This window comes from Platichthys flesus, chromosome 1, assembly GCF_949316205.1.
Source record: "Platichthys flesus chromosome 1, fPlaFle2.1, whole genome shotgun sequence".
Taxonomy (NCBI): Eukaryota; Metazoa; Chordata; class Actinopteri; order Pleuronectiformes; family Pleuronectidae; genus Platichthys; species Platichthys flesus.
The window spans coordinates 23,988,752-24,013,759 of record NC_084945.1 but is presented as its reverse complement, the minus strand read 5'-3'; the positions used below and the strand labels follow the sequence as shown (position 1 = coordinate 24,013,759).

The 25,008-nt window shown below is 40.5% G+C and overlaps 1 protein-coding gene across 7 annotated transcripts in view; it reads right to left on the bottom strand.

Annotated features, from left to right (window-relative positions):
- Positions 1-216: 216 nt before the first annotated feature.
- LOC133954971 (A-kinase anchor protein 13) overlaps positions 217-25,008 on the bottom strand; it is a 110,641-nt gene continuing 85,849 nt past the window's right edge. For 3 of the 7 annotated variants that reach the window (XM_062389594.1, XM_062389618.1, XM_062389603.1), the window contains 13 exons: positions 21,903-22,151; positions 21,215-21,291; positions 19,796-19,977; positions 18,765-18,847; positions 18,476-18,664; positions 15,064-15,210; positions 13,017-13,090; positions 12,104-12,199; positions 10,944-10,994; positions 10,425-10,697; positions 6,921-7,100; positions 6,205-6,499; positions 217-3,064 (listed from right to left, as the gene is read on the bottom strand). In XM_062389594.1, coding sequence (XP_062245578.1) covers positions 3,012-3,064; positions 6,205-6,499; positions 6,921-7,100; positions 10,425-10,697; positions 10,944-10,994; positions 12,104-12,199; positions 13,017-13,090; positions 15,064-15,210; positions 18,476-18,664; positions 18,765-18,847; positions 19,796-19,977; positions 21,215-21,291; positions 21,903-22,151 — 1,949 coding nt within the window. In that variant the 3' untranslated portion in view covers positions 217-3,011. The remainder of the gene's footprint in view (positions 3,065-6,204; positions 6,500-6,920; positions 7,101-10,424; positions 10,698-10,943; positions 10,995-12,103; positions 12,200-13,016; positions 13,091-15,063; positions 15,211-18,475; positions 18,665-18,764; positions 18,848-19,795; positions 19,978-21,214; positions 21,292-21,902; positions 22,152-25,008) is intronic. The other 4 variants (XM_062389627.1, XM_062389641.1, XM_062389610.1 and 1 more) reach the window with 3 other exon arrangements.

Here is a 25,008-nt window from a genome sequence, read left to right as displayed (position 1 = left end):
AGTGACCCTGGGCAAGATACTGAACCCAGAATTGCCCCTTATGGAGAAAAATTCCATAAATAGACAGTAGGAATCAGTGTGCGAATTGCAATAAACTGTTCTGTTAAGCGCTTTGAGTCAACAAGACTAGATTACAATATATTAAGTATTACTTATGCAGCAATTAAATTAGAATAAGATTACTGGATTACAGGAGACAAATGATGAAACAACCCGTTTTAAAATGTTCATTATTATTTTTTTATTATGAGTGAAATGTGACTTTACATTGTTTATCACCCAAAGGGTGAGAATAAAACATAAATAAAACATTCTTACAAAATGTTGCATTAAATCACAAATGGAACAATTCAATTTTTTTACATTTGATTTGTTTTATACAGAAATCATATTTACACATTTGCCCTTTTTTTTTACAATGTTGAGAATAAAACAGTTTTGTACCATTTTATTTGTATAGTACAAACATTTCCTTCGTTTCAAAGCCGAGGTATAAAAGCTCTCCTCTCTTTCCTGAGAAGATGCTAGTTTCTACTCTAGTGCATTTTATTGTTAAGATTTAAGGCTAGGCAGGGTTCACCTGATGGACACACTCATCTCATGGACAGGCCTATCATCATCGGGGAAGGAGTTCATTTTCCTGACTCGCGTCTGCTGATTGTCCCTTACAGAGAGAGGTTTGTGGTTCTGCCCGGTCGCTCCCTCCAACCGTTAGAGCTTCCCCCCTCCCCCCCACATTAAAGCTGCTGCTGACTGGTTTCACTGAATAACCAATTACAATCTCTGACAACTTATTTGTTTCTGCAGTCAATTATAAATGCCGTGGGGAAAATGTCAGAATGTGAGAGCCCACGCTCATCACATTATCTCTGTATGGCAATGACCCGCTGAGAAAAATATGTCAATTTTGCATAGTAGGGAGAATATAAAAAAAGAGAATAAAGAAAAAAACACTTTTAGTTGTTATTGTTGTGTAAGAGACAGGTCTCATTTAGTCAAAGGTGCAGTGCTCCCTAGTGGTCAAATGACACTGAAAGCAACAGAGGAAAAGAGAAGCCCATTCCTCTGTTTCTTTGGAAGGATTACACCAAAGCCATAAACAAAAGACATGAAGCAACTAATTGGCCGGCCCTGTAAGCCTCTTAGAAGACACACTATAATAAACTGCCTGGACGTGAAGTAAAATCCTCAGCACGGACAGCGAGTTAACAATCAGCACTTAAACATGAGACAAAAGAGGCAGAAAAGAAGCAGATCATTGACGCTGCTCTGTAATTCAACGGAAAGAGTCAGGTTTTTTTCCCCATCATGTTTTTATTTGCTACCTGTCCAGCAGGTAGTTGATTGGCCCACTCCGGGCTCAGCGGGGCTTCAAATGATTAACAGGTCAGACAAGTCACCTTCGATTAATAGCTCAAAAGCTACAAGCCCCTTTTTAAATTCTACAATAACTGCTTCATCCTTAAAGTATTTTATCACATTTTCTTGCTTTGGATCATTGTTGCTTTTCACGAGCGTCAGAGCACTCTATTATACTGTGTAGTATACAATGCAGATCTTTCATACTGATAAAATACGTCAACATGTTAGGACCAAAGTGCTTAACAACACTGATGTGTGTTGACTCATTTGAAATGATTACCGTCATGGAACAGGAACAGGTACCATATTCTGTTGGTTTTAGATAATGTCCCTTCTCTTTTTCACAAGCCAGCATCTAGCCAGTCTATTGAAAGAGAAAGTTAAACTATTTAACAGAGAGACACCATCAGTATGCTACCTGCAGAGTCACATGCAATTAAAAAACATGAAGAAAACCCTGCACTTGTCGGCGCTCAGATGAAAGATGAGGGCTGCATAAAAGCCCATTGACAGGCAGATAAAGCGAGGATCAAGCTAATATCCGTCCAAGGCTCTACAACACACTAAAAGATATGAATTGAGCCATTAGACACAGGCAGATTTGGCTCAATCCCTTCATTGCTGTTAAGTCTGGGAAAAACAGAAACGTACATCTGAAGGGTTTCACTCCAGAATGGAGATATCCACGATTCGAATAAATTAAAACCTCATAGAGGATCGTGATTGATGGCATAAAATCATTGTCAATGACTGCTGAAGTTATCAGCGCTTAAAAAGCTGGAAACAAAGTTAGAGCCGGTAATCACATCTGCTTTTCAAATTGCATGTAAAGGAATGTCAGGCTCCATTTTTCTTTTTTCAGTGTGGATTTATACAGAAGCACTTTGGAAAGAATCACTGGAACAAACATGGGGAACTGTTGCTAGGACACAAAGTTTGGGCGAAGTGGTTAGAGCCATTAATGATTAATGATGAAGGTGATCAGTTGAGAGGCGTTTCCACTGCTACGTTGACATTCGTCTGTTTCAACTTGCACTTGGATTTGTCTGTTTTTGAGAGGTTAAATCCCCATGATTCTTATATCAACAGCGATTTGGTGTTGATGCCAGGACGGACTGTTGAAAGAAGGCTGAGGCTGGAGAGTCATGACAAGGCAGTCAGGAGAGTTGGTGGAGATGCTGAAGCAACCCACTGTTAGACATTTTCACTGTGAGTTGTCTCGAAAGCATATTTTTCTTCTAAATGTAGAAATCATAATGACTTTTTTGGAAAAGGAAACAGGGTTTTTGGATCTAAATGTGCACAGCTAATCCATGGTTCCTATTTTAATAAGCTGTGAGTGAATGTGGGGCCTATTTGCATACGATAACAGAATCCCCCAAAATATGCTTCTTTCCAGAAACTAAAAAACGCTGTTTGTTTTAAAAACCTTTGCATGTGACGTTAATCTGTTATATGATCTAATTTAGAGAAGTGAACAATGAGTCTCTTCAATGTTAATTGAAAGGTGCTGAAAAGCCTGGTAGTACACTGCAGCACTGTGTGTTACTACTTAACAAGAACATGTTCCTCTGGATGTCAGAGTAGAATGATGGGTTGATGGTGATGGTGATGATGATAATGACGATGATGAGGAGGTACCATTTCTCTCAGCAAAAGAAGATCTCTCCATCAAGAGGAGGCTCGGGGCGGTGCTGGGCGTCTGTAAGGAGAAGAGTAGAGTCAGTGTCATCGTCCCAAGAGACAAATCTTGTCTTCTTGTGTAATGTTCATTCTCTGGGGATGCTTAGTGAGCAGCATCTACCTGCTTCAAATTGATTGAACCCTAAGCAGAGCTCACAGCGCCGTCATCGAGCTCCATTAAAGAGTTGACGGAAGCCACCTCAGTGAGCCAGAGTCTCATATCCAGAATTGTATTTATTCTTTCATATTTATCTAAGATTTACTCAAAACAAATAAAAAGAAATCCTTGTTCCTTTGTGTGTGCTGCTGATCCACATTATTCTCTCTATAATGAAAATCACCATGAAAATGAGCAAGCTGCTCACAATCAGGAAAAAAAGAAAAATAGTTGTGCATGGTAGTGAAACAGCTGCAGAAACACTCAAGTAAACAAAATAAACTATATTTGCTTTGTCTGATGATGCACAAACTATTATGAATATGTAATGCATAGAATAATTTCTGACAGTTCCAGACAGGAGAGAGGAGGAGAGTTTTTGTAGTAGTCAATGCTTGATTAGGTCAATCTGAAATATTTAACAAGTTTGTGGATCATTGCTTCTATAAAAGGATTTGTCTTTATTTGTAATGATCGGTACAAAGAGTAAGAGTAAGAATATAAAAAACATCAAAACTATTCTCAGTAAACAAATCCTTGAGAATTTAATATGTATTCATTCAAATTAACTCTTCCTCTGTTTATTCAAAACACTTTTTTCAAACCAGAACATCTTTTAGTATTTGTCACCATAATTTAAATCCTCTTTTATCCCTGTTAGGATCCTGTGGGAATGATAAACTTAGTTTTCCTAAACAGTTCAACAGCGTGGTTCTGAAAGTATCATCTTCTGAAAACAGGTTTAGAATATCAACCATAATATTTTAACCATCCACTGTAGACCCCAAGCTATCTACTGCGTTTTGAGAAAATGTCAAGGAGAAATACTACACTACCCACAATCCTCAGGAGTAATTGCGATGTCTCTGATTCATGGAGCTCGCTGTTACCATGGAAATATTGACCACAACCATGAAAATCATATCATCAGCTACAATCAGATGGTTCAGCATTACATAACTTCTATCAGAGAGTGATGGTGAGTTCTATTTCTAAAATGCTGTGCTTTTTAGAGATGAAAAAAAGAGTTTGAAGGTGAAAATCACAAAAAGTCAGCTCACATACTGGAATACAGTGTTAGTGAGGGACAGCTTGTGGGTTTGCAATGGTCATGGGCAGTGATGCCAGTAACGCGTTACTTAGTAGCGCGTTACTCTAATCTGACCACTTTTCTTCAGTAACGAGTAATCTAACGCGTTACTATTTCCAAACCAGTAATCAGATTAAAGTTACTTGTCCAAGTCACTGTGCGGGGCGGTATCCGTCGGCGGGGACCGGTTGGAGGGGGCCGGGTACGGCGGTCGGCGGCGGCAACTCTGGACGCGTGTCGGTCCCGTCTTGCGGATCACCTCAGCTACGGCGCCTACTGGGGGAACCCTCCGTTCGCGCGGGGAGGGGGGGCCTCTGGCGGTTTTTAATAAAGTGAGTGTTGGCAAAACCGGCTGTCATTTTTATGTTGAGACGGCGGGGGTGTTGTCGTCAGCTGCTGAATGTAACTAATAAAGTATCTTGTAATATAACTTAGTTACTTTTAAAATCAAGTAATCTGTAAAGTAACTACGTTACTTTTTCAAAGTAACTGTGGCAACACTGGTCATGGGATAAGTAGGGTGTATGGCCTCAACTCTTAGAATAACTATGTACAGTCTTGTAACTTTGCTTTTTTTTGGTCATGATACTCTTGCTCTGAATCAAATATTTGATGGTCAATTTCATTGTGTAGTTGGTCGGCCTGGTTCCAGATTTAAAACTCTACAATATAGAAAATGTATTTCAGTGACCAGTCGTTCTATAATGATGAAGTAGACATTCACCATTATGCTGAATGATTTGATTGGTCAGTAGTTTGGCTGTTGACACAACTTGATATCATCCTCTGATGAGCATGCAGCAGAGGTTACCATGGTGATTTACCCGGTGATTTTACCATCACCGGGTAGCAGCAGAGGTTACCATGGTGATTTTCTGTTAAGCTTCGCATAAAAGAAAGTTAAGCCCTAAGTTAGCTGGTTAAATGAAGAGTCTGACTTTGTGGTACCGATTTTGTGCTGTAACTGTGCAGCAGCGTGGGCTGCGGTTACATTTACAATGAGATAAAGAGAACAGAGAAGCAAATTAATGTAAGCTGACACTCAGAAGCCACGTGTCCTTAAAACACATGAGCAGACTGTACGTCAATGAGAAGCTGTACAAGCTGTGAATTGTGCTACTAGTGAATAAACTGATAAACGGTCGGTGAAGTCATATTTCTCTGTGTGTCCTGTGGATTTGATACAGATGCTTTATTGAAAGTGTAATTCTGATGATTTTATAGATTTTGTTACACATAGTTAAGAACAAACAAAAATTTCAGACACATTCAACTTTGTCAGGAGAAATTTTGTGGCTGGCTGTGGCTCAGGGGGGAGAGCGAGTCGTCCACTAACCAGAGGTTTGATTGTCCAATCCAATCAATAACAGAGTTACTGACTGTGGTGAAGTGAGTCCAAGTCCATCGCTGCTTAAAATGTGATGCTTGTCTATTAGATGTGTTACCGATGCTATGAGCACACAAAAAGTTTGTGTTCTTCAGAGCACCTGGAACATAACAATTCATATAGATAAGCACCAGAGTTTAAGCAGCAACTGACCTGACTTTTTTTTCACACACAACAGTTCCCTTGACTGCAGTAAGTCACTCTGCTCGTTTCAGTCAACATCCACCGTCACTCACTTCTGTTGTGGTTTAATGCACTTCTTGTGTGAGATGTCACAGACACTCTAAACTGGTCTTAATATACAAATACAACTAAATTCAATTTCATAAAACTTTTAAAGGCAATATTTTCGGAAACAAGAGTCAAATAATTATAGAATTTTTAGACTTTGTTGCCAGAAGTCAACGTTAAAGCCATCACCTACTATTTTGGCTAATTATTTGCCACCTCTTTTCTCAGAACACACTGCTCGCTCAATGTAACACACTACATCCATCCTATCCCTCCCTCTGTTTCAGTCTCTACCTGCCGTCTGTGTACTCCCTCCTTTGCCCTTCTTCTTCTTCTTCTCCTTCCCCTCTTTGCTCTTGCTCTTGGCCAGCTGCAGAAGGCTCTTCGAGATCTGGTTGTCGCCCTTGAGGTTGGAATTGCTGGAGGATAAGGTGAAGGGATTGAGGCCTTTTCCTTTGGGCTTGGACTGCTGGGGCTGCAGCCTGGGCAGGGAGCAGGAGGAGGAGGAGGAGAGCTCCAGCAGGTCCGGCTCCAGAGACTGGGAGCTGCTGGGGAACTGGGATTCATCAGACGTCGTAGAGGGAGTCCTCTGGAGGTAAAAGAAGGAGATTAGACAGATTAAACAGCTGTTGTCTACATCTGCAAATGAATATGGAAGAGAGAAGCTAATTTTAATGTTTGTGCAAGCCTATCTTGTATTAAATATGAGTTCAAATGTTCCCAGAAAAGATTTAATGGCAGAAGAAAAGAAAGTGGTTTTGGCATAAAAACTTAGATATTTAACTCTGCTGTGTGTCACGCCAAGAGTGCTTGAGTTTGAGCCTCCAATATGGGCATCCATAAAAAAACAACTGAAGTGCCACTGAGTAAAACACTGAATCCTTCCCGGCTCGGTTCAGTAAGTGATCCTCTGCAGCAGAGGGGGCAACCGAAGAGGCTGTTCTGGGGCAGGGAGCAACAAATCATATGATTATTATTATTGTTATGATTTCCAAAGTGTCCCTGCTTACCTCAGCCAGACGGAGCTCCTCCATCTTGTCGAACTGCCGCTGCACGGCCTCCCTGTCCCTCTCCAGCTTCCTCTGTGCGTCCCTCAGCCTCTCCAGGTCTTTCTGGTACTCCTCCTTCTTTCTCTGCAGCTCCCGCCTCTCGTCCTCCATCTTCTTGTACTGCTTCTGTACCTCCTCCTCCTGCAATGGTAGAGAGGTGCATTGATAGATCTATTTTAAATCAGGGGTTGCAGCCAAATCCAATACAATTTAAGTAAATGGTGACCAATTCTTCAAACGTAGTAACAGACAAAAAACATCAAGTGCCTCCATACTGCTGGATTTAGCGGCGAAACTCCAAAAGCATTTTCCTTTTTTAGTGAACTATCCCTTTAAGGGCCCAGAGAAGTAACCTGTCCTTCCAGAGTAAATCTGGAAGGAAAATGACGACACACAATAGCAAACACAACATTACTAATATCAGTTCCACAAAAAAACTTCCCTTGAGGGAAAAAGACAAAAGATAATGAGTCATGCGTTCACATTTCAAACTGCTAAAAAGCCCATAAGCTGCAGTGTTTAGTCACAGCCTCCTGTGGTTTACATTCATCTGCCTTGAAATCTGAAGTATCACAGCAGATCTACAACTGTTTAATAGCAGATCATCCCCTGCTTCAGTTTCTCTGCCCGGTCTCTGCCTTCTCTTGGAGTTTTTCTGAATCCAAGCCAATTATTTGACTGTTTGGTGCTGCAGCGTATAAGAGAAATAACTTCAGCTTTTTATCTCTACAAACCGTGATAGCAGGTTAAAAGAGAAGAAGCCATCTACGCAAACTGCAATTCTATAACACATTCCTTACTTCGAGTTGAAAAAGTGAGGGCAGGAACAGAAGTGAACTGTCATACCAACGCTCTGTCAGACTGGCTGGAATAATGACAATAACAAGGGTGATATTAACTGGTGCTGCTATTTTCATTAACATAAATATATCTATAAATAATAGTAATAATTATTGATTAAATCTGTTTTCACATGAGCACAAGTTTCCGCAAACCTTCATAAAGAGGTAGATCTGCTCTTTCTTGTCAACCATGGAGAAACTAGACATTCAGAAGAGATTCATAGAAAAACTCTTTAGAGTCGTCGCTTAACTGAAGGCTCTAAAAGAAGGAAAGGCGTCTCTGAGAGGATGATTTTTAACAGAAAGAGACCAAGAATCGTAAGGCTCGCAGCAAAACCTACATGGACCTGCTTGGTCGAGTGTCAGTCCAAGTGTGAGCGTGGAGGCAAGTCTGCAACAGAAGCGGCTCAGCCTGTAAAAAAGCCGGAGCAGCGAAGAGAGGTCGATTAGGAAAAAAAGCAGGCTCTGAAGTAACAGGTCGCTGTGCTCAAGATGAAACAGAGGAGGCTTGAGGATGAGCTCAAAACCAAGAACGAGCTCATCAAAAGTGAGGCAGAGCGAACACGCACCCGCACCAACACATACATTGATTGCTTGGCCGTGCTCATGCTCCAAGAGAAGGAGCTGAATCAGAGTCAGGCAGGCTGTGAGAGGCTGGAGACGAGACTGCTGCTGGGGACGACTCCTACGAAGGGAATGAGCAGCGGAAAGGTGGAGGCAGTCAAAACTGGACATGAGGCTCTAAAGGAGCACGTTCTCCTCCAGGAGGAGGTCCAAGATAAGGAGAGACTGATAAAGAAAGAAGTCAGGAAAAGACAAACTTCCACCAAATCGAGCCACACCTGCCTGGACAAGCTCAGTGAGATGGAGAACGAGCTGGAGAAGGTTGAGAGGAAGTGAAGGAGAAAGGGGGAGCAGCTTGAGGACGAAGTTAAACTCTTGAATCAGGGGACAAATCCCTCTCCAATGCAGAGAGGAATGAGTGGACGTTTGTCCTGAAACCTCTCACCCTCGTTCCATCCCCCTTTCTTACCCCACCCACTCGCCATTCCTCCCTCCTTCCACATGCCACCTCTCACCCCTCCCCCTTCCCAATACTCCTCACCTCCCACCCGTAGTTCATATGTTAATGAAGTAATCTCTATATAGGTATAACGAATAGTGTGACATCTACCTGTGTGTGTGGTTTCTTTCTATATTTAAATATGACAGTTGGAGTTAACACATCATAAATGTGTGATTCAGTTTGGTGATGAAATGAGTGCAGAGCTGACTTTGGTGCATGTGATTCTTTCATTATAATAAACTTTGAATAAACAGGCAACAGTGACAGGTGAGACGTTGATCACAACAACAGGGACACCAGGAATTGCACTGCTCTTCTAACATTTATCTGACATTTCTGTAGAAGTCAGTATTTAAAATAATGCAGTTTTCAAACTTTAATTTATTTTCCTGAACACGATGCACTACATACATATTGATCAACTCTAAACCGGGTGTTAATCTATAATCATTACTTGCAAATTGAATCATTAAAATAACAGTGATCGGTAACTATGAAGCTAGAAATTAATTATTACATTAAACCATAGTTTACACAACTGAAGTTGACATCTTTGTCAGTATTTTGAAGGTATCAGAAAGGAAAGTGCTTTCCACTGCTACTAGCTTCTATCAGCGATTTGTACTGATAGCAGCAGGAGCTGCAAATTGAAACACTGACATGAAAACAGAATCATGGCAAATGTAAAACACAGCACAATGCTTCTGCCATGGGGCCTGAATTGGAAAGATACTGCAGTAATGTATAGGTGGCCCATACGTCATTGTTATTTATAATAAGACACTTCTAAGACTTTTCTAAGATTCACTATAGCGAACTGCAGAGTTCCTGACACGACGCTCCAATGACGATTATGAGATAAATCCAATAATAAGGTAAATTACTGTAAATAAAATAAATGCCAAGGGTCACATTAAGAGCAAGAATGGTACATTCCGCCACCAAGGCCAAATAATCCAACATATGATTTTCTAGTCCTCATGTTGTATTATAAAAGAAAAAAGAAAATGGAACCTTACTGATTTATCCGTCATAAAATTAAAGTCAAAGAAATTGAAAAAAGAAAATCATGCTTTTGCACAGGAGTTGTGGAGTTCTTTCCAGGAGCCATCGCTCCAGCAGGTCTGGTGAAAATTGGTTTTGTAGTTGCATAATGACACTAACAAATAAACAAACAAATAAACCAAAAAAAACAATAAATAAACCAACTACAATTGCACACAGTAGAGCAGATAGCTCCATTCTCCCTTAGTTCCCTAAACATCCCCCAATTTTTTAATCAAGTTCCATGAATTATTCCCGTGGAATAAGTGATAATGTCAAAAAAACAGCCAATCAAACATGTTTTATTGAATTCCTGATCTGCCTCCTGATCCTGACCAAAGTTTAATGGGACCTTACCTAACCCATACCTCACCAAGTTTCATCGTAATCAAACCAACCAACAAACAAGCGGTCAGGGGTGTACATAAACTCCTTTGGAAGTCTAATTATAGCTGCTTAGAAACACATATACATAGCAACTCACAGGACAAGCAGAGAGTGATATTTGGTTACCTGTATGTGCACCAGCACCTCTTTCTCATTCAGCTGCTGTTCTCTGATGTCCCACTCCTTCTCCCTCCTCCTCTTCTCCTCAGCATGAGCTGCCTGCTGTCTCTGAAGGGAGGCCACCTCCTGCCGCTGTTTCTCAAGGCTGCGCTGCTTCTCCTGCTCAATCAGGGAGCTGGGCCGCGAGGATGGCCGCGACAAAGATGTGCAGGAGGAGGAGCGCTCGCTCAGGGCGTGCCGCTGGTCCTCTATGAAGCTGTCCTGCTGGACCACCACCGCCTGGAATCAGCAGGACCAGAGTCACAACCGACACAGATTAAAGTCAGACACATCACTCCTGCTATTGTCTGGGTTTTGGTGAAGTATTAGATACATTCATATTTTATCTGTATGCACCATAGTGTGAGCATTGCAGACTCTGAGGGTCCACATATAGTTCAGTTTTCAAATTCACACAGACAGCTGAAGGCTTCACAGAGTTGCATCATTTAACGTGTGATGTGGAGTACATTGGTTACATCTCACCTGCAGAGCGCTTAGCAGCAGATGCAGATTGGAGACACTGTGAAAGACCTGCTGTTGGAAAAGAGAGACACTGAGTATCACAGAACCTCGAAACATTTGTATTCTTTTTCTTTTACGTAACAGAAAAATGTTGTTCAGCTGTATAAGAAGGAAACTGTTTAAATGTTGCTTTGCCCACTGCTGCCCTCGCCTCTGCTTGTTACAAATTGCCATGAGTGGTGGCTGCACTTCATTTAAAACATCGACTTTTTCATTTAATCAGTAATAACAGTGGATTTAATAGTGCAAGGCTAATCCAGCACTAAACCACAAAATGATGGGTGACCTTTTCTCCATTCAAACAACGACAAAGAGACCAGACACAAAATTCTCCAATGAATGTTCACTTGGAACTGCACAGACAAACATTTATTAACCAGCCCACCTGCACAATGTGTTCTGGTACCACACAGAAATACATAATTTGGTCACATATAAGAAAATCTAAGAGAAAATAATTATCAAATTGTATAAATCTTATTGGATTGTTCCTTGACTTTTCTTTTGTTTTGTGTTAAATTACAATGAATGAAATAGTGCTTGATTTTGTGTATTTCTTCCCACAACTAAAAAAAGTGATTTATTTTAACAGTTAAGATACATACGATTGAGTGCGACCCTTTTCACGTTATGTTTTGTTCAACTGGTTAAAGAATCGAACATGATGTAAACCGCCCTTCAGTTTTTCTCATGACTTATCTAGACTGTGGCGGCCCACCATATTCTACTTTGTTCGACAACAGTTTCATAATGAACCAAAAATATTTGTACATGTTTCATGATAACATAAAAGATCTCTTCATGTTTTGCACCATTGCTATATTGTGCATTGCAGTGTGTGCAGTGCTGTTGGCCGTCCATAACATTTTCACCATCTACATGGACAGTCGGACCTCAGGGTTTCAGCTGCAGTTGTGAGATGCAATTATTCAGTTCTCTCTCTCATACGAGAACTTCTCTCTCAACCTCTTGAGTGTGTCTCTCCTTGCATTTTGCATATACTGTTGATTTGAGCATCTATATTAATGCAACTACAACCACTGCTGTAATAGCGTCCTTTTCAGCTAATGCATTTATCTGTGCTGCAAACAATGTTTTTGCTGCAGAGTTTTGACAGTTACCATGTAAATAGAAGCTCTGATTGAATTAGAGGGGCAGGAAGTCAGTGTTACCTCACTGTTCCTCTTCAGCAGCAGCAGCAGGTTGGCATTTCCTCCCTGCACATAAACACAAACACACACTGAGTACAGCCAGAACACAGTAATGCACATCCATGAGTGTGTGTGAGGATGCATACTGTACAGTATGAATCGGAATGTGATTATAACTGCGCATGTGGGAGTGCTGCAAAATGTTATTTGTATCTGGCTATGATGATGAACAGCTGATACAGCTAAAAAGAAGTGCTGCAGCTGTTGCGTTACAATATGCTGAATCCATAATTTGTACAAAGAAAACTGTTAACTATGTAGGTATTGTAGAAAAATGCTTAAATTAGCTCTGCATTGTATTTTTTATGATGATTCTGACTTCTGCAAACACTCCCCTCCTGTAGTGCTTTTTATATCTTTAGACCAGGGCGAGATAAAGCTTCTCTCAGTGGTATAACAACAAATGTCCTGATGTGTGAGCTGAGAGACAAGAAAAGTGCATCTGTTGGGCAGCGCACTGCTGCCGCTGGGTTCTACTAAAACATTCAGAAAACAATCATGTGCCGTCCAGCAGCTGGAAAAACGTAGGGAAAAATGGCAACAAAGCCATGCGTCCAGACAGTGGCAGCAGGTAAAGGCAAACCATTCATTTCCATTCACGATTGAATTTTTACACAAGTGATGGTCGCCTTTAGCAACGGTACCTGGCAGGATAAGTCAAGAGACTAATTCACTGAAAGAAGACAAGTGGCCTAATTCATCTTAATTTATTGTTAATAATGTAGGACAAGTGCACCCCCCACACGCAGCCTCAAGTTCTTATTGAGGCGTGGGGTGCGTAGTGGCTTCAGAGTCAAGAATAATTAGGCGGTGAGAAACTGACCTTCTTTAAAACGCTGTCAGATTCCGTCCTGCGCAGATCTCCTGCCGTATCCTCGCCCTCGTCTCTGTCTCCACCTGACATAAGAGGAAACCACAGGAGAAAAGTTGAGGCAGGCAGAAAAAAATCCACATTCAGAGGCAGGTTTACTGCAAGAGAATATATAAACAGACGCAGAATAAACAAATAATCCTCTCACATACTGAAACCATGTAAAAATATGACATGAACAATTGATGAGATGATTATATAAAGAATACGGCCAATAGGTGGCCATTTTGTTAAATTTTGTTGAATACAATCTAGACTGCAGATGTACAAAACAAATTCTGAACAATGAACACAGATCATTGTCAAAAGTGATTCTTTATGGTTCAATATAAGTGGGAGAGAGAATACCAGAGGCTGGTAGAGCTGGAAAATAATAAAGAAAATAGTATTTTTGAAGAGAAAATCATTCAAAGAAAGTGTAATTAAAAAGAAAAAAAGAGTTATAAAGAAGTATCATATAAATTAATACAGAGGTATGTGAACAGTATTCTCTAGCTGATCACAACCATGTCAACCAACTCCACAAGGATACGGATAATCTCACCATAAGGAAGAGCTAAAAAGTGTAATATTTATAAATATTTTGTGCAACATGACGATAGTGAATATGTGCTGTTATGTAAAACAGATATGATACAGATAATTTAAGTTGGGTCCTCCATTTTATTCATATTTCTGATGGTATATGCTCTTCACATGCTCTTCATTCCGAGCCAGTTTCTTTTGGTGCTGCAAAAACCATTTGGAAGTAAAAAATGATGCTGTTTATGTAAAATGTCTTCATTCTACATTCAACATTCAGTGGTTCTACTGCTGAGTGGAAGGCTCATCAGACTCACAGATAAGTTGGGCAGGCTATCAGGGGACAGACAGTCAACCTATATATGAACCTATGCAGTCCGCGCCAATGGATATGGTGTCAATCAACCAACTGAGGTCATCTTTCTTTGAAGATTAAGATCTGCTCGTTCATTATTGTACCAAGTGGTTGTCTGTAGAGTGTGGATTCTCTGTTAAGTAATGCCGAATGGGTTACCTACTTGATTTTCTACACTGCCTGTGCCTGTAAACTGGAGAAACATCAGGGTCTGGGTCGAGTTCGGACACAAAGAACAGACTGAGGAACGGGTTTGTGTTGGGCTTTGTTAGTTTCATCTTTGGCTCGGACAGAAGGGCTACACTCTAATTCTGAATTTTTGTAAATAATGCATCATGAAGAACTGCTGACCTACATTCATGCCCTGTTTGTAATGTTTAATGTTACATCCCTTCTATAAGTGATGCTTAGCCTGTTCTTATATTCATTTATTTACTATAATACTATGATACACATTTTGTTTCCCTTTGCCTTTCCATTACCCTCCCTCCATGCTCACACAAATCTTTTCACCACTGCTAAATCCTCCTTTAATATAATGACCAATGCAGTTCATTGGAATTTTAGCTTTTAACATCATCTCATTTATATATTCACATTCAGTTATTGTCATTTGTTAACACCTCTGCTCCTTGAACAAAAGAATGCGTACATTTTTGTGTTTCACTGGTAGACAAGCTGTAGTTTACTGATGCACAAGTGTTTACATCTTACAGCTCAATATCTGCCACACTGTCAGTAGAGTCTCACTCAGAGTTTGTGAGCCACAGTTCAGTGGTATCGCCCCAGGCTATGAGCCCCTTTGGAAACTTCTACTCCACTGTCCAAGGCTCTGTCGAAAATGTTTTATCTAAGTGCACTTAACAGGGGTTTTGTGGGAAGTGCCAGCTGTAGTGAATGCTGTTGCTTGACTTCTAAGAAACCGTTTGAGGAGAAAAACTGAAATATTTAACTTTTCTACCAGTGGAGGACTTCCAGCAGTGTCAGCGCACATTTGCAGTGAAGTCATTGAGCCTGTACAGTTGTCTGGATCAGCAGGTGAGTTGACTGTTACAGGGTTCACATGTTTAGATTCAGTGGACTGTTAAACACAACATCAACAGCCAGCAGCAGCAGACTTACCCTTGCTGCTGTGCATCTGGTGACTGTCGAAGCCTCCGAAAGTCTCGGCGCGACGCGGCAGACAAACTGGCCCCACTCCTCCTCCTTCCTGGACACTGGCCATCGCTCCGCCCAGGCTGCCGTTCACCAGTGCCTGTAACGTCTCAACTGTCACACACACACACACACACACACACACACACACACACACACACACACACACACACACACACACACACACACACACACACACACACACACACACACACACACACACACACACACACACACACACACACACACACACACACACACACACACACACACACACACACACACACACACACACACACAATGTGCAGGTCAGTAAGTGAATTATCCTGGCTAACTGTGTTACACTTCAGCTCTGCACTCATGAATCCCACCAGGCACTCAACCTGGCATAGGCTCCAGTTGCTAAGCAACTATTGGCAATCTGTTTGAACCGGAGAGCTCTTTTACTAAAAGTTTAAATATCCTTCCTTCAGAGATAATATATACTCTTGATATACATATGCAGTATCCATATGTATTGTGCAGGACTCTGAATTCCCCAGTGAAAATAAGGAGAAACAAAGCTGTTGATGGTGGATGTGAATCCACAGCCAAACTCGATAAGGAGAAAAAGCAGAAGAAATGACATTACCGCTGCCAATTCACATATCAAATAAGAACAATTACTGCCCTAGGCTTAAGAGGGTGGAGGCGAAAAATACATTCTGTAATACTGTAGCTAAACCTTCTGCTGAAAACCATTTCACAACTTTTTGTTCATAAATCTTTCCTGCATTAGAGCTGCAGATAAAATGTCAGAGTTGCCAAACCTGCAAACTTTCTTTTCCTGCAGCATTATTTAGAAATCTGTGAAAGAGATGCATTTGTGTTCACTTTCTAAAGCAGCCGATCATGATCTCCAGTAATTCAACTGGCTCAGATGACACCTACAAGAGTTTGTTGAATTTCAGGTTCCAACATCAAAATAAGGAGAATTCTCCACAATCTTAATCATGTCCACACAAGATTAGAAAACTTCCCGCCAACTCCCCTAATGTTAATAAACAAAAGCAGAAGGCTAAACTAGTATGGATGAGAAAACAATCGGGAAGGCGAGGTCGGGCACGAGTTATTTATTTCTTTAGTGGGATCAGTTATTATAGCTTTAGCATAAAGCAGTCAGATGCTAGCAGATGTTAGGCTCAGAATGTTTTCCGATCTCTGTCTCCCTCACTGGTTGTTGTGGCATTATTGACATGATCATCACCATTTTCAATCCTAGATATCAAACATGTATGAACATTTTCGAAGCGGCCCCTGTGATTCTGTGGGCAGCTCAGGAGGCTGATGAAGGAACATCATTACTGACTAAGATTTCAAAACTAATTCTCCTCTGACTCTCGGTGGGACAGATTCAGGGATAATTCTTCCTGGAACTCCTGTGGTCTGAGCCCAGCTTTAGTGAGTGTATATTATTTAAAATGCAAATGCACAGAACACAAGGTAGCTCTTGGTTCATCTAATATGCCAGGAGATGGTTGATTTATGGTTACACAGCACTGAACTGCAAATGACACTGATTTATGACACTAGTGTTTTCTGCATCTTTTCCTCAATGATGAGGACACAAAAAAATCTTTCATTGGTGAAAAAGTCAAACTGTCCTGAAAACTAGTTGGATAACTTTCTTCATGATTCAACCTGATCAAGTGTTTAAGGATTCTTCTGACACTCTCCAGCTTGAAATACTCGTTATGTAGGTATTTTTGCAAAAGTTTTACTTTTCAAGACCAGCTTTTATAAATTTAAAGTCAATTTCATATGCAGAGAATGCTGCCAGCCTACTCTTCATTCTCTCTTTGTCACAAAATAAAGTATCTCTCAGTTCACTTCTCAGCTCACACTGCTTTCTTCTCATACACATTTGATGAACAGGGGCTGCCAAAGCACCAGGCAGAGCTGTAATGAAATCCTTAAAACACACTCTGGCTTCTTATATGTTTTCTATACACTCTCTTTAAACCATCCCAAAACACAAACATCATCTTCTGACCTCAAGCTTCTGCTCCCCCAACCTCTGTTGAGATCGAACTCCCTCACAGCTTACTTTCCATTAACGAATAATGAAGTACTTTTCAGCAGATGGATTTTAGCTAGTAACTAGTTTTTATTTAATGTAGCTAGTGGACATCTGGCCCTCTACAGGTTGGGCGGGATCGAACTTTCATGCAGACCCAAAAACAAATAGTAGAGGAAATGTTTCACAATCACATTGCGACCTTTCGGCAGAAACGTTAAGGGAAGCGAATTAATTGAAAAACTACAAAGTGGTGTTACTTTTGTTGCTAAGTTACTGTTAATTGACCTATCAATGTTAATGACTGATATTCGATAGCTCCCAGACAGCCCTTTAAAGCCTTGAGGAAGGACCATGTGAGGTGAAAGATACAGATGGCTGCTGGTATTCAAAAAAGGTTAGCTGATTTTGCCCATGACTTATAATCCACTACATCGTACAATTGCACATCATCTTGGAGTAATAATCCAGTCATATATGAACACACTAACATGATAGGCATATTTTTTTTATCTTTTTATCATTTCAATGTAATATCTTCATATGACAATGATTTCACCTAAAAAATAAAGAAAGAGTAACACTAGAACTTGTGCACCTTTTAATATTTCTTTATTATCAAAATAATCCAGTGGTGTTAAAATGGCTGAAGTGAAACGTTACATTTTCCTTACTTATTACCTGACTGGGATCTATGCATATACTAATATGGCCCCACCCCTGCTCCTCGTCTCTCCACCCTCACAGATCACCTGCAGTGGAGGAGCCTTTTCAGCTGCTGAGCTCCACTCTTAAGTTGACAGGATGGTCTTATAAGTTTGGCTGGACTAATCTTAATTTTTTTTCCATCGTGGCATTGGCTGCTTATTTCACATAATTAATCATTTTATTGGTGCCATTTTGCCAAAATGTACACAAATACAGGCTGCAAGTACAGGACTCTAAATGAAACTAAAGCTACGATTCCCTGGAAACATTATACTTTCTGTTTAAAATGAGGATATCTTTAAAAAATAACCAAACTCCCATATGCCAAATACGTGTCTACGACCACAGCAGGTGCTTTACACACAACATAGGTGGTACAGCATGTGGGTCAGTTTTGGAAGTGAACATCAAATTGAATTGTATTTTCATTCATTGATGATTAATATTAATCATTATTAACATAACTATTTCCCATAAATATTGGAAATTATAATAAAGCACTTCCACTCTTTCCTCTATTCATTGGGGTTTGTTTTACCTCAGTGCTGAGAACACTAGAAGAACAATGCATTTAGAGCCCATACAGGTATATGATAAAAACTCTTTCTATCTTACCTTCCTGCAGGGCATCCTTCATGATAGACGCCCCCCTGGGGGGCTCCAGGCTGCAGGCTGATCTGAAGAAATGCTCGACCTGCTGGCAAGCCTCTGTGGCTGGATTCAATCCCTCCCACATGCCCCTGAAGAGCCGCACCTTCTCTTCCAACAGGGACATGATGGCTGTGTCTTTCTGCTTCAGCATATCTAGCCAGCAGAGACAGGTGGGCAGGAAAAGAGAGGAGGATGGTGAGGGAAATGTTTTGTGACATTAGGAGGCAATTCATTCCAGTTTTCATTCTCTCACCTCTAATCTCCTTGGCTTTAGTCTCTAATTGTCTCTTGTCATCCTCTGTCTCACTGGGAATCCCTTCATCCTCATCTCGGTCCCTGTCAAACAGAGAAAATAAATATGTTGTATTAGTATTATAAAATATTAGATCCTTAAACAACACTGAAATGAGGTTTGCAAACATCTAAAATAAGTATGTCTTTATCTATAGCCAGATATTAAACAATTGGTGAAATCAGTTAGGGTATAAATACATTAACAAATAAGTCAATCATATCGTAGAATAATACATAACATGCCTCAGGTATTGAATAATTAATTAAAGTTTGTAAGGAAAACATTTTTTTTTTCACATTTTAGGGACTAAGCAGGTCTAATTACATAATTACTAGCTTGAGGCCACTCTACGATCAATCATTATGTCCATCAATGATATCACAGGACAACACATTAGAAAAAACCTAGGAGTTTCAAACAGTTGATAGATATTATGTGTTTGGTGGAAAAGCCTGTCCGTCTATCAGTGGAAAAACTTTTTTTTTATCTCTCATACCTGCCAATAGCCTGATCTCAGTTTTTGTATTTCGATGGAAGTCAGACAGGGAGCGAGAGGGACAGAGTATTAAATCTCTCCTTCCCGCTGGCTGTAGTGGAATAATCCTCTGCTTATAGAGAGCTGCCCTTGAAGCCAATCCAGCATTAGACTGTCCCTGAGTACACCCCATCCCCAGGTAGAGTAGTGCTAATCCTCCTGACAGCACAGTGCTCTCCTGCAGCTTACCGTATATTACTATCTAGAGACTCAGGCTCGGTCTAACTCCTGGGTTACACCACAAATGTACTGCTGGTGAAGGCCAAACATAAATGTAAAGCACTATGACATTTGTTTTGCAATCGTGATTATGGGTTAGAGTTAGTGGGCTGGGTCAGGTCGTTTGGATTATAAAATGTTTATAAAATATACTCAACACTTAAAACATTCAAGTATGTGCATATTTAACTTCAAGATTTGTTCATATAATACACTCTAAATATACTCTACTTACATGGATTGCATGGCGTCCTGAATCAGCTGCATCCAGGTGTTGCGTTCGTCTTTCGAGCTGGCCAGGACCTCCATCATCTCAGGCTTCTCGATGCCCGTCGTGATGAGGAACAGGCCGCGCTCTCCGTTAGCAACCTCCCTGATGATCAGCTTCTGGAGGGAGATGACCGTGGAGCGCTGGTCCTACAGGGAGAGGAAGGTGGAGAAGGATGGGCAGGGATTGGTGGGGGCGACAAGTGAGGAGAAGGAAAGGAACATGAAAAGACGACAGTGGGAGGGTCAAGGAAGAAAGGGGGAGGGAAGACAAATGGTGACGGAGGGGAGAGGATGGTGAAGGCGGGATAAGGGGTTGGGAGAGAAGAGAAGGGGGAGAGGAGGAAAGTGATAATTAGCGGTGGAGAAAAAAGGCAAGACAGTGCATTGAAGACAGAAAGATGGACAGACAGACAGAGGAATGTTCAGTCAGAAAAAAGCAGGAATTATAGATTGAAAAAGATGTAGAGTACAGAGTAAAGACGACAGAGTAAGGTTCTGGTTATCATCAACATTAGATTCCGCTGTCTGATAGCATCTGTCATCTGAAGCACGTTTAGTGCAGTAACACCACAAACCGCTGCTTCATGTCTGTTCTGCCCAGTAAAACTCGGAAAACGTAACCACATCCCCATTTTCCTTGATATCTCTCGTCTGAGGTTTAGAGAAATAAATATCTGTGCAGAGATGTATTCTTAAAGTTCGAAGTTCAAGTTAGAGCCATTTTCAGTACAAAACCGTTTTTGTGAGACTATCTTTCCACTCTATCTCAGCAAAGAAACTGTCTGTGGCAAGATGGAATTCACACTAAAAAAGCCATAACCTTGGCTGATGCCTCTGATTTGGCTTATTCAGACTCCTGAAGCTTCATATTATTGACCACAGACTCACAGAAACATATCATATCTCCTGTCTGGGTGCTGTGACGTCTGTTGGTAAACCTCAGAAGTGAAGCTAACCCCTCCCCAAAACTCACTCAGGGTCACGTGGCTGCCATTTATTTAGAAACACATGTTTTCCTCTTTTTCATGTCAACAGGCAGTCCCTTTTTTTAATGATGGATGTGATTATTATGCCACAGGCCTGCCTCTGTTTTCATCCAGTCTGACATATGATTGTGTGTGTGTGTACTTGTGTGTGTTAAGATGATAGGAGTGCCAAGCAAATGGCAGCTTATGTGAAGGATAGGAAAACATGACAACATATCTGGCAGTGCTCATAATACCTTTATGTTGAGGGGGAGGTAGAGCAACAATAAAGGAAGGAGTGAGGAGAAACAGAAAGAGAATGAGAAAGAAAGAAAGAAAGAAAGAAAGAAAGAAAGAAAGAAAGAAAGAAAGAAAGAAAGAAAGAAAGAAAGAAAGAAAGATATGATGACAAATCTTACCAGCATGGCGAAGACATATTTTTGGTCTTTTTCTTGTAGGAAGACAAAGACGTCTGACAGGAGTAGAGCATGAACATCTGGAGAATCATTGGGAGAAAAATCAACGTGGTTGTATAAGAGAAAGTTTAAATACCATGAGATATTTCCATATTTTACTAACTTACAAAGACAAAGAGTCAGTGGTTAAGGACATACAGTAAAGCTGCTTACAGACATGCACTGAAAGGAAAATGTCAGAGTAAAAGGCTCCAAACTTTCCCCAGAGTTTCTCAAGCCCCCTTGTAAAGACTTTGAATAATGTCTGCGTGAGCCCATGTGATAAAACAGCGGGAAATACTCCATAGGATTCACCGCAAGTGAGTGGGTGTGTGGGTGAGAGATCCAAAAAAGGAAAAAAATACAGAACTCGTAAAAGACACAGACGAAGACGTCAAGACTGCTTTTGGTTATACACACCTACGTCTGTGTCAATGTGCTTTTATCAAAAACCTGGGATCTCTGCAGCAGGATTAAAACATAACATCAGCCTCTATCGTGTGCATCATCCCTCATCTGAACGCTCCAGAGATTCCTGCACTGCTGTGAAGGCATCTTAGCAGAAAATCTCCTGCTACATTGTTGAAACATAAACTCAATTGTGGGGACATTCTCCAGAGTTGATGTCTAAAAACTACTGAAGCATCCTCACCCTTTAACTTTCCCTGGCTGTTCTTCAGCTGCAGAGCTCCGTCGTGGATCAGCCTTCTCCTCAGCAGATCCTCCCTTGCAAAGATCTGACCGCTCTTCGTCATCATGATGGATTTGCTGTCCATGCGACCGTGGAAGTCCTTCAGACGCCGCCTTTTCTCGTGCTCGTTCACCTTGCTGTCCACCGCTGCGATCACCTCCTTCACCATGCGCACAGCATCCGTCAGGTCCTCGTACTCTTCCTCACCCTCTGTGTTGAAGAGAGACGTTAGAGTGGCAGCGGTGAAGCCTCAGGTTACATTATAACTATACCGTTTAACACTTAACACCATGGGATCAAAATAAAAGATCCCCATCATTTTGATTCACTTGTTTTGAGATAAAAATTAAGACTTTAAAAGGTTTGTTTTCAAATCAAGTTCAAATCAAGCAAAGACTGAAATGCTGGTAAAAGCCATTACTGTTCATCAAATCAATGTTTTTATTTAATGTCAGTAGACTAACACACTAGATCCAGATGGGTTGAGTTTATGCACAGCAGAAGGTGCAGTGAAACTTTGGTACCTATTTGGCATTTAACGGTGCCTACTTTTCAACTCGCTCACAGAGAGATGAAAACATTTTCTGGTTTCAGATGATGGAGATAGACACACACACATCTGTATTAAGTTGTCTAACCTCTTCCTTGTGACGTTTGCCTTTTTCATTCTGATCTATTTATCACACCTGTATATTTTGCAGCACAAACCAAAATAAAACTCAGTTGCGATTGAGCTGTGCCAACATTGCACTTGAGGTCAGCGGATTTCTGAATATTTGTTTGGCTCGCCCACATTCCTCCTCCTTGACAAAGGGGCAAGAGTTCGCTGTGAAGTTTCCGTTGACGCTGAGATTATTGCATCTCAAAGATATACAAATTCATCTTAAATGTCAGACCAAATCATTTGTATGCAACGCTGGCGGAGGTCTCTCTGACTGAACAGTTTCTGCTCTTCTGCTTAAATATAATTTAGCCATTCTGAAAAAATCTCCTCCAAGTGTTTTAAAACTGACTTCCCGCTTTCCTGAAAAGCTCCATCAAGATACAATTAATGGGATTTTGAGATGTAGAGTATAATGCATTAAACAATGCAAGCTGATGATTACCTATATTATTAATATCAGTTTATGCAATATGGATATTTTTAAGTGATATGGTCTGAGAGTTACATGGCACACTAGATTCATTTATTTGATTAATATTGGAAAGCCCTGACCTGACCTATGGTTTCTGTTGCTGATCAGTATGACAGTGCTCTGCTGAACCGAACCTGTCAGTCAGTGGGTGGCCACTTCTCTACTGGCTTTTCTCCTAAAAGTCTCCCCCTGAAATTTTCAAGTGCTGCATATTTTGATTACGGAGATGAATGGCTAAATGGGGACCCAGTGCCTGAAATAAGGGGATGATGGAGATCGTACGGTTTCCAGAATCCAGAATGTAAACCAACATTTTGGTAAATATATATGTATTTGCTTTCTCTGTGCAGTTTAAATGCAATATCACCAACAAGTTGTTAACTTAGCTCAGCACAAAAGACGTATGGTCAGTAAGAAGTTAGGTTGCATATACACACAGCACCTGTTGAATTTCTGTACGACCTGGAAGAGGGATCCCTCCCATGTGGCTCTCTATGAGGTTTCTCGGCTTTTCCAGGGTTTGTTTTGGTAGTTTTTTTTTACCCTAGTTGAGGGTTGATGATGTCACACCTTGCTAAGCCCTATGAGACGAATTATAACTTATGAATATGGGCTATACAAATAATAATGAATATGAAAAATGTATTGATGATAAAGGTGTGAATCAAGACTGAGATTTTCATGAATGATCATGCAGCCCTAATGCTAAGCCAAGCTAACTTGGCTCTGGCTGCTTTTTCTTACAAGCTTAAGAGAAGATAAATAAGTGAATAATAAGTAAGTGTAATAGGAATAGAAATTCTTAATTTAAACGTTTTGTCAGTGTGGTTCAAATTTCTGTACTTTATCGCCAAATCCTATGTAGAAGTATTTACTTGTTTCATGAACAAATCTGTTGCAGAGTCATTATGTATTTACTTATACTTACCCTCTATATTTGAGTTTTGGAATCTACATGTAACATTTCCTTCAAAAGAAAAACATTTTCCCCTTGAGGCTGCTGTACTTCAGTCCTCTGCAGCGAAAACTGTACCGTGTTTTATATAAAAATTGAATATAGAGTATAGAATATATTAGAGCTGGCAAGAGAGATTCTTCTTGAAGCACCTTAGGGATTAAGTCAGAGCGCCCTCATCCCACATGGAACTATAAACAGGCTTTGGGGAAGGATTAGAGAGAATGTACACAGTGGGAGGCCAACTGACAAGAGCTGCTTTAAATCAGATGTAAATATGGTGTGTAATATTTGTTGCCTAAAACAAGTGACACTTTGGAGTTGCATTGCAGCACTACGACTTTAATGGCTCAAACTGCTTCTTAAGTTTTTAGATGTGCTTTGATCTGCAAATCAACGTGTTACTCTAATGATCTATAAAGCTGCAACATTTGGTAGATCCTAATGCATTAATTGGACTTAATCTGTCTTATTCTGTCACTGGTTTATGGAAAAATCCTTTAGATGAGAGCATAATTAATGCAGCTCACAAGCAGCGAGTTTCAATTTAAAGACCAAAAACTCTCTTAAAGGATGTGACAGAATATGATACTTTACTGCCTTTAAATCTATGACTTTAAATTCCCTCATTTATTCTGCATTGTCAAATGGAAAGAGTGCCATACAGTAGTTTTCACTCATCTACTTTTCTTCCTATTTCACTACTCTATAAGTAAAACTATAGGTTTGTGACAAGCAGGTATTGCATCAAGTTCTGCACTGACTGTACCTGTGTCTTTGCACACCAAGTCTGTAAATCCGCCATCAAATAAAAATCGTACACAGAAAGGCCCAGAAAACTGCACACTAGTCTAATGTGTTATATTATTCTATTTGGTTCGATAATTAGCAGGAGGAGATCAAGTTGAATCAATTCATCAGGATGAATTTTTTATTCCTCTTACATCTTGAAAAAGTCAAAAAAGTTAACTATTGG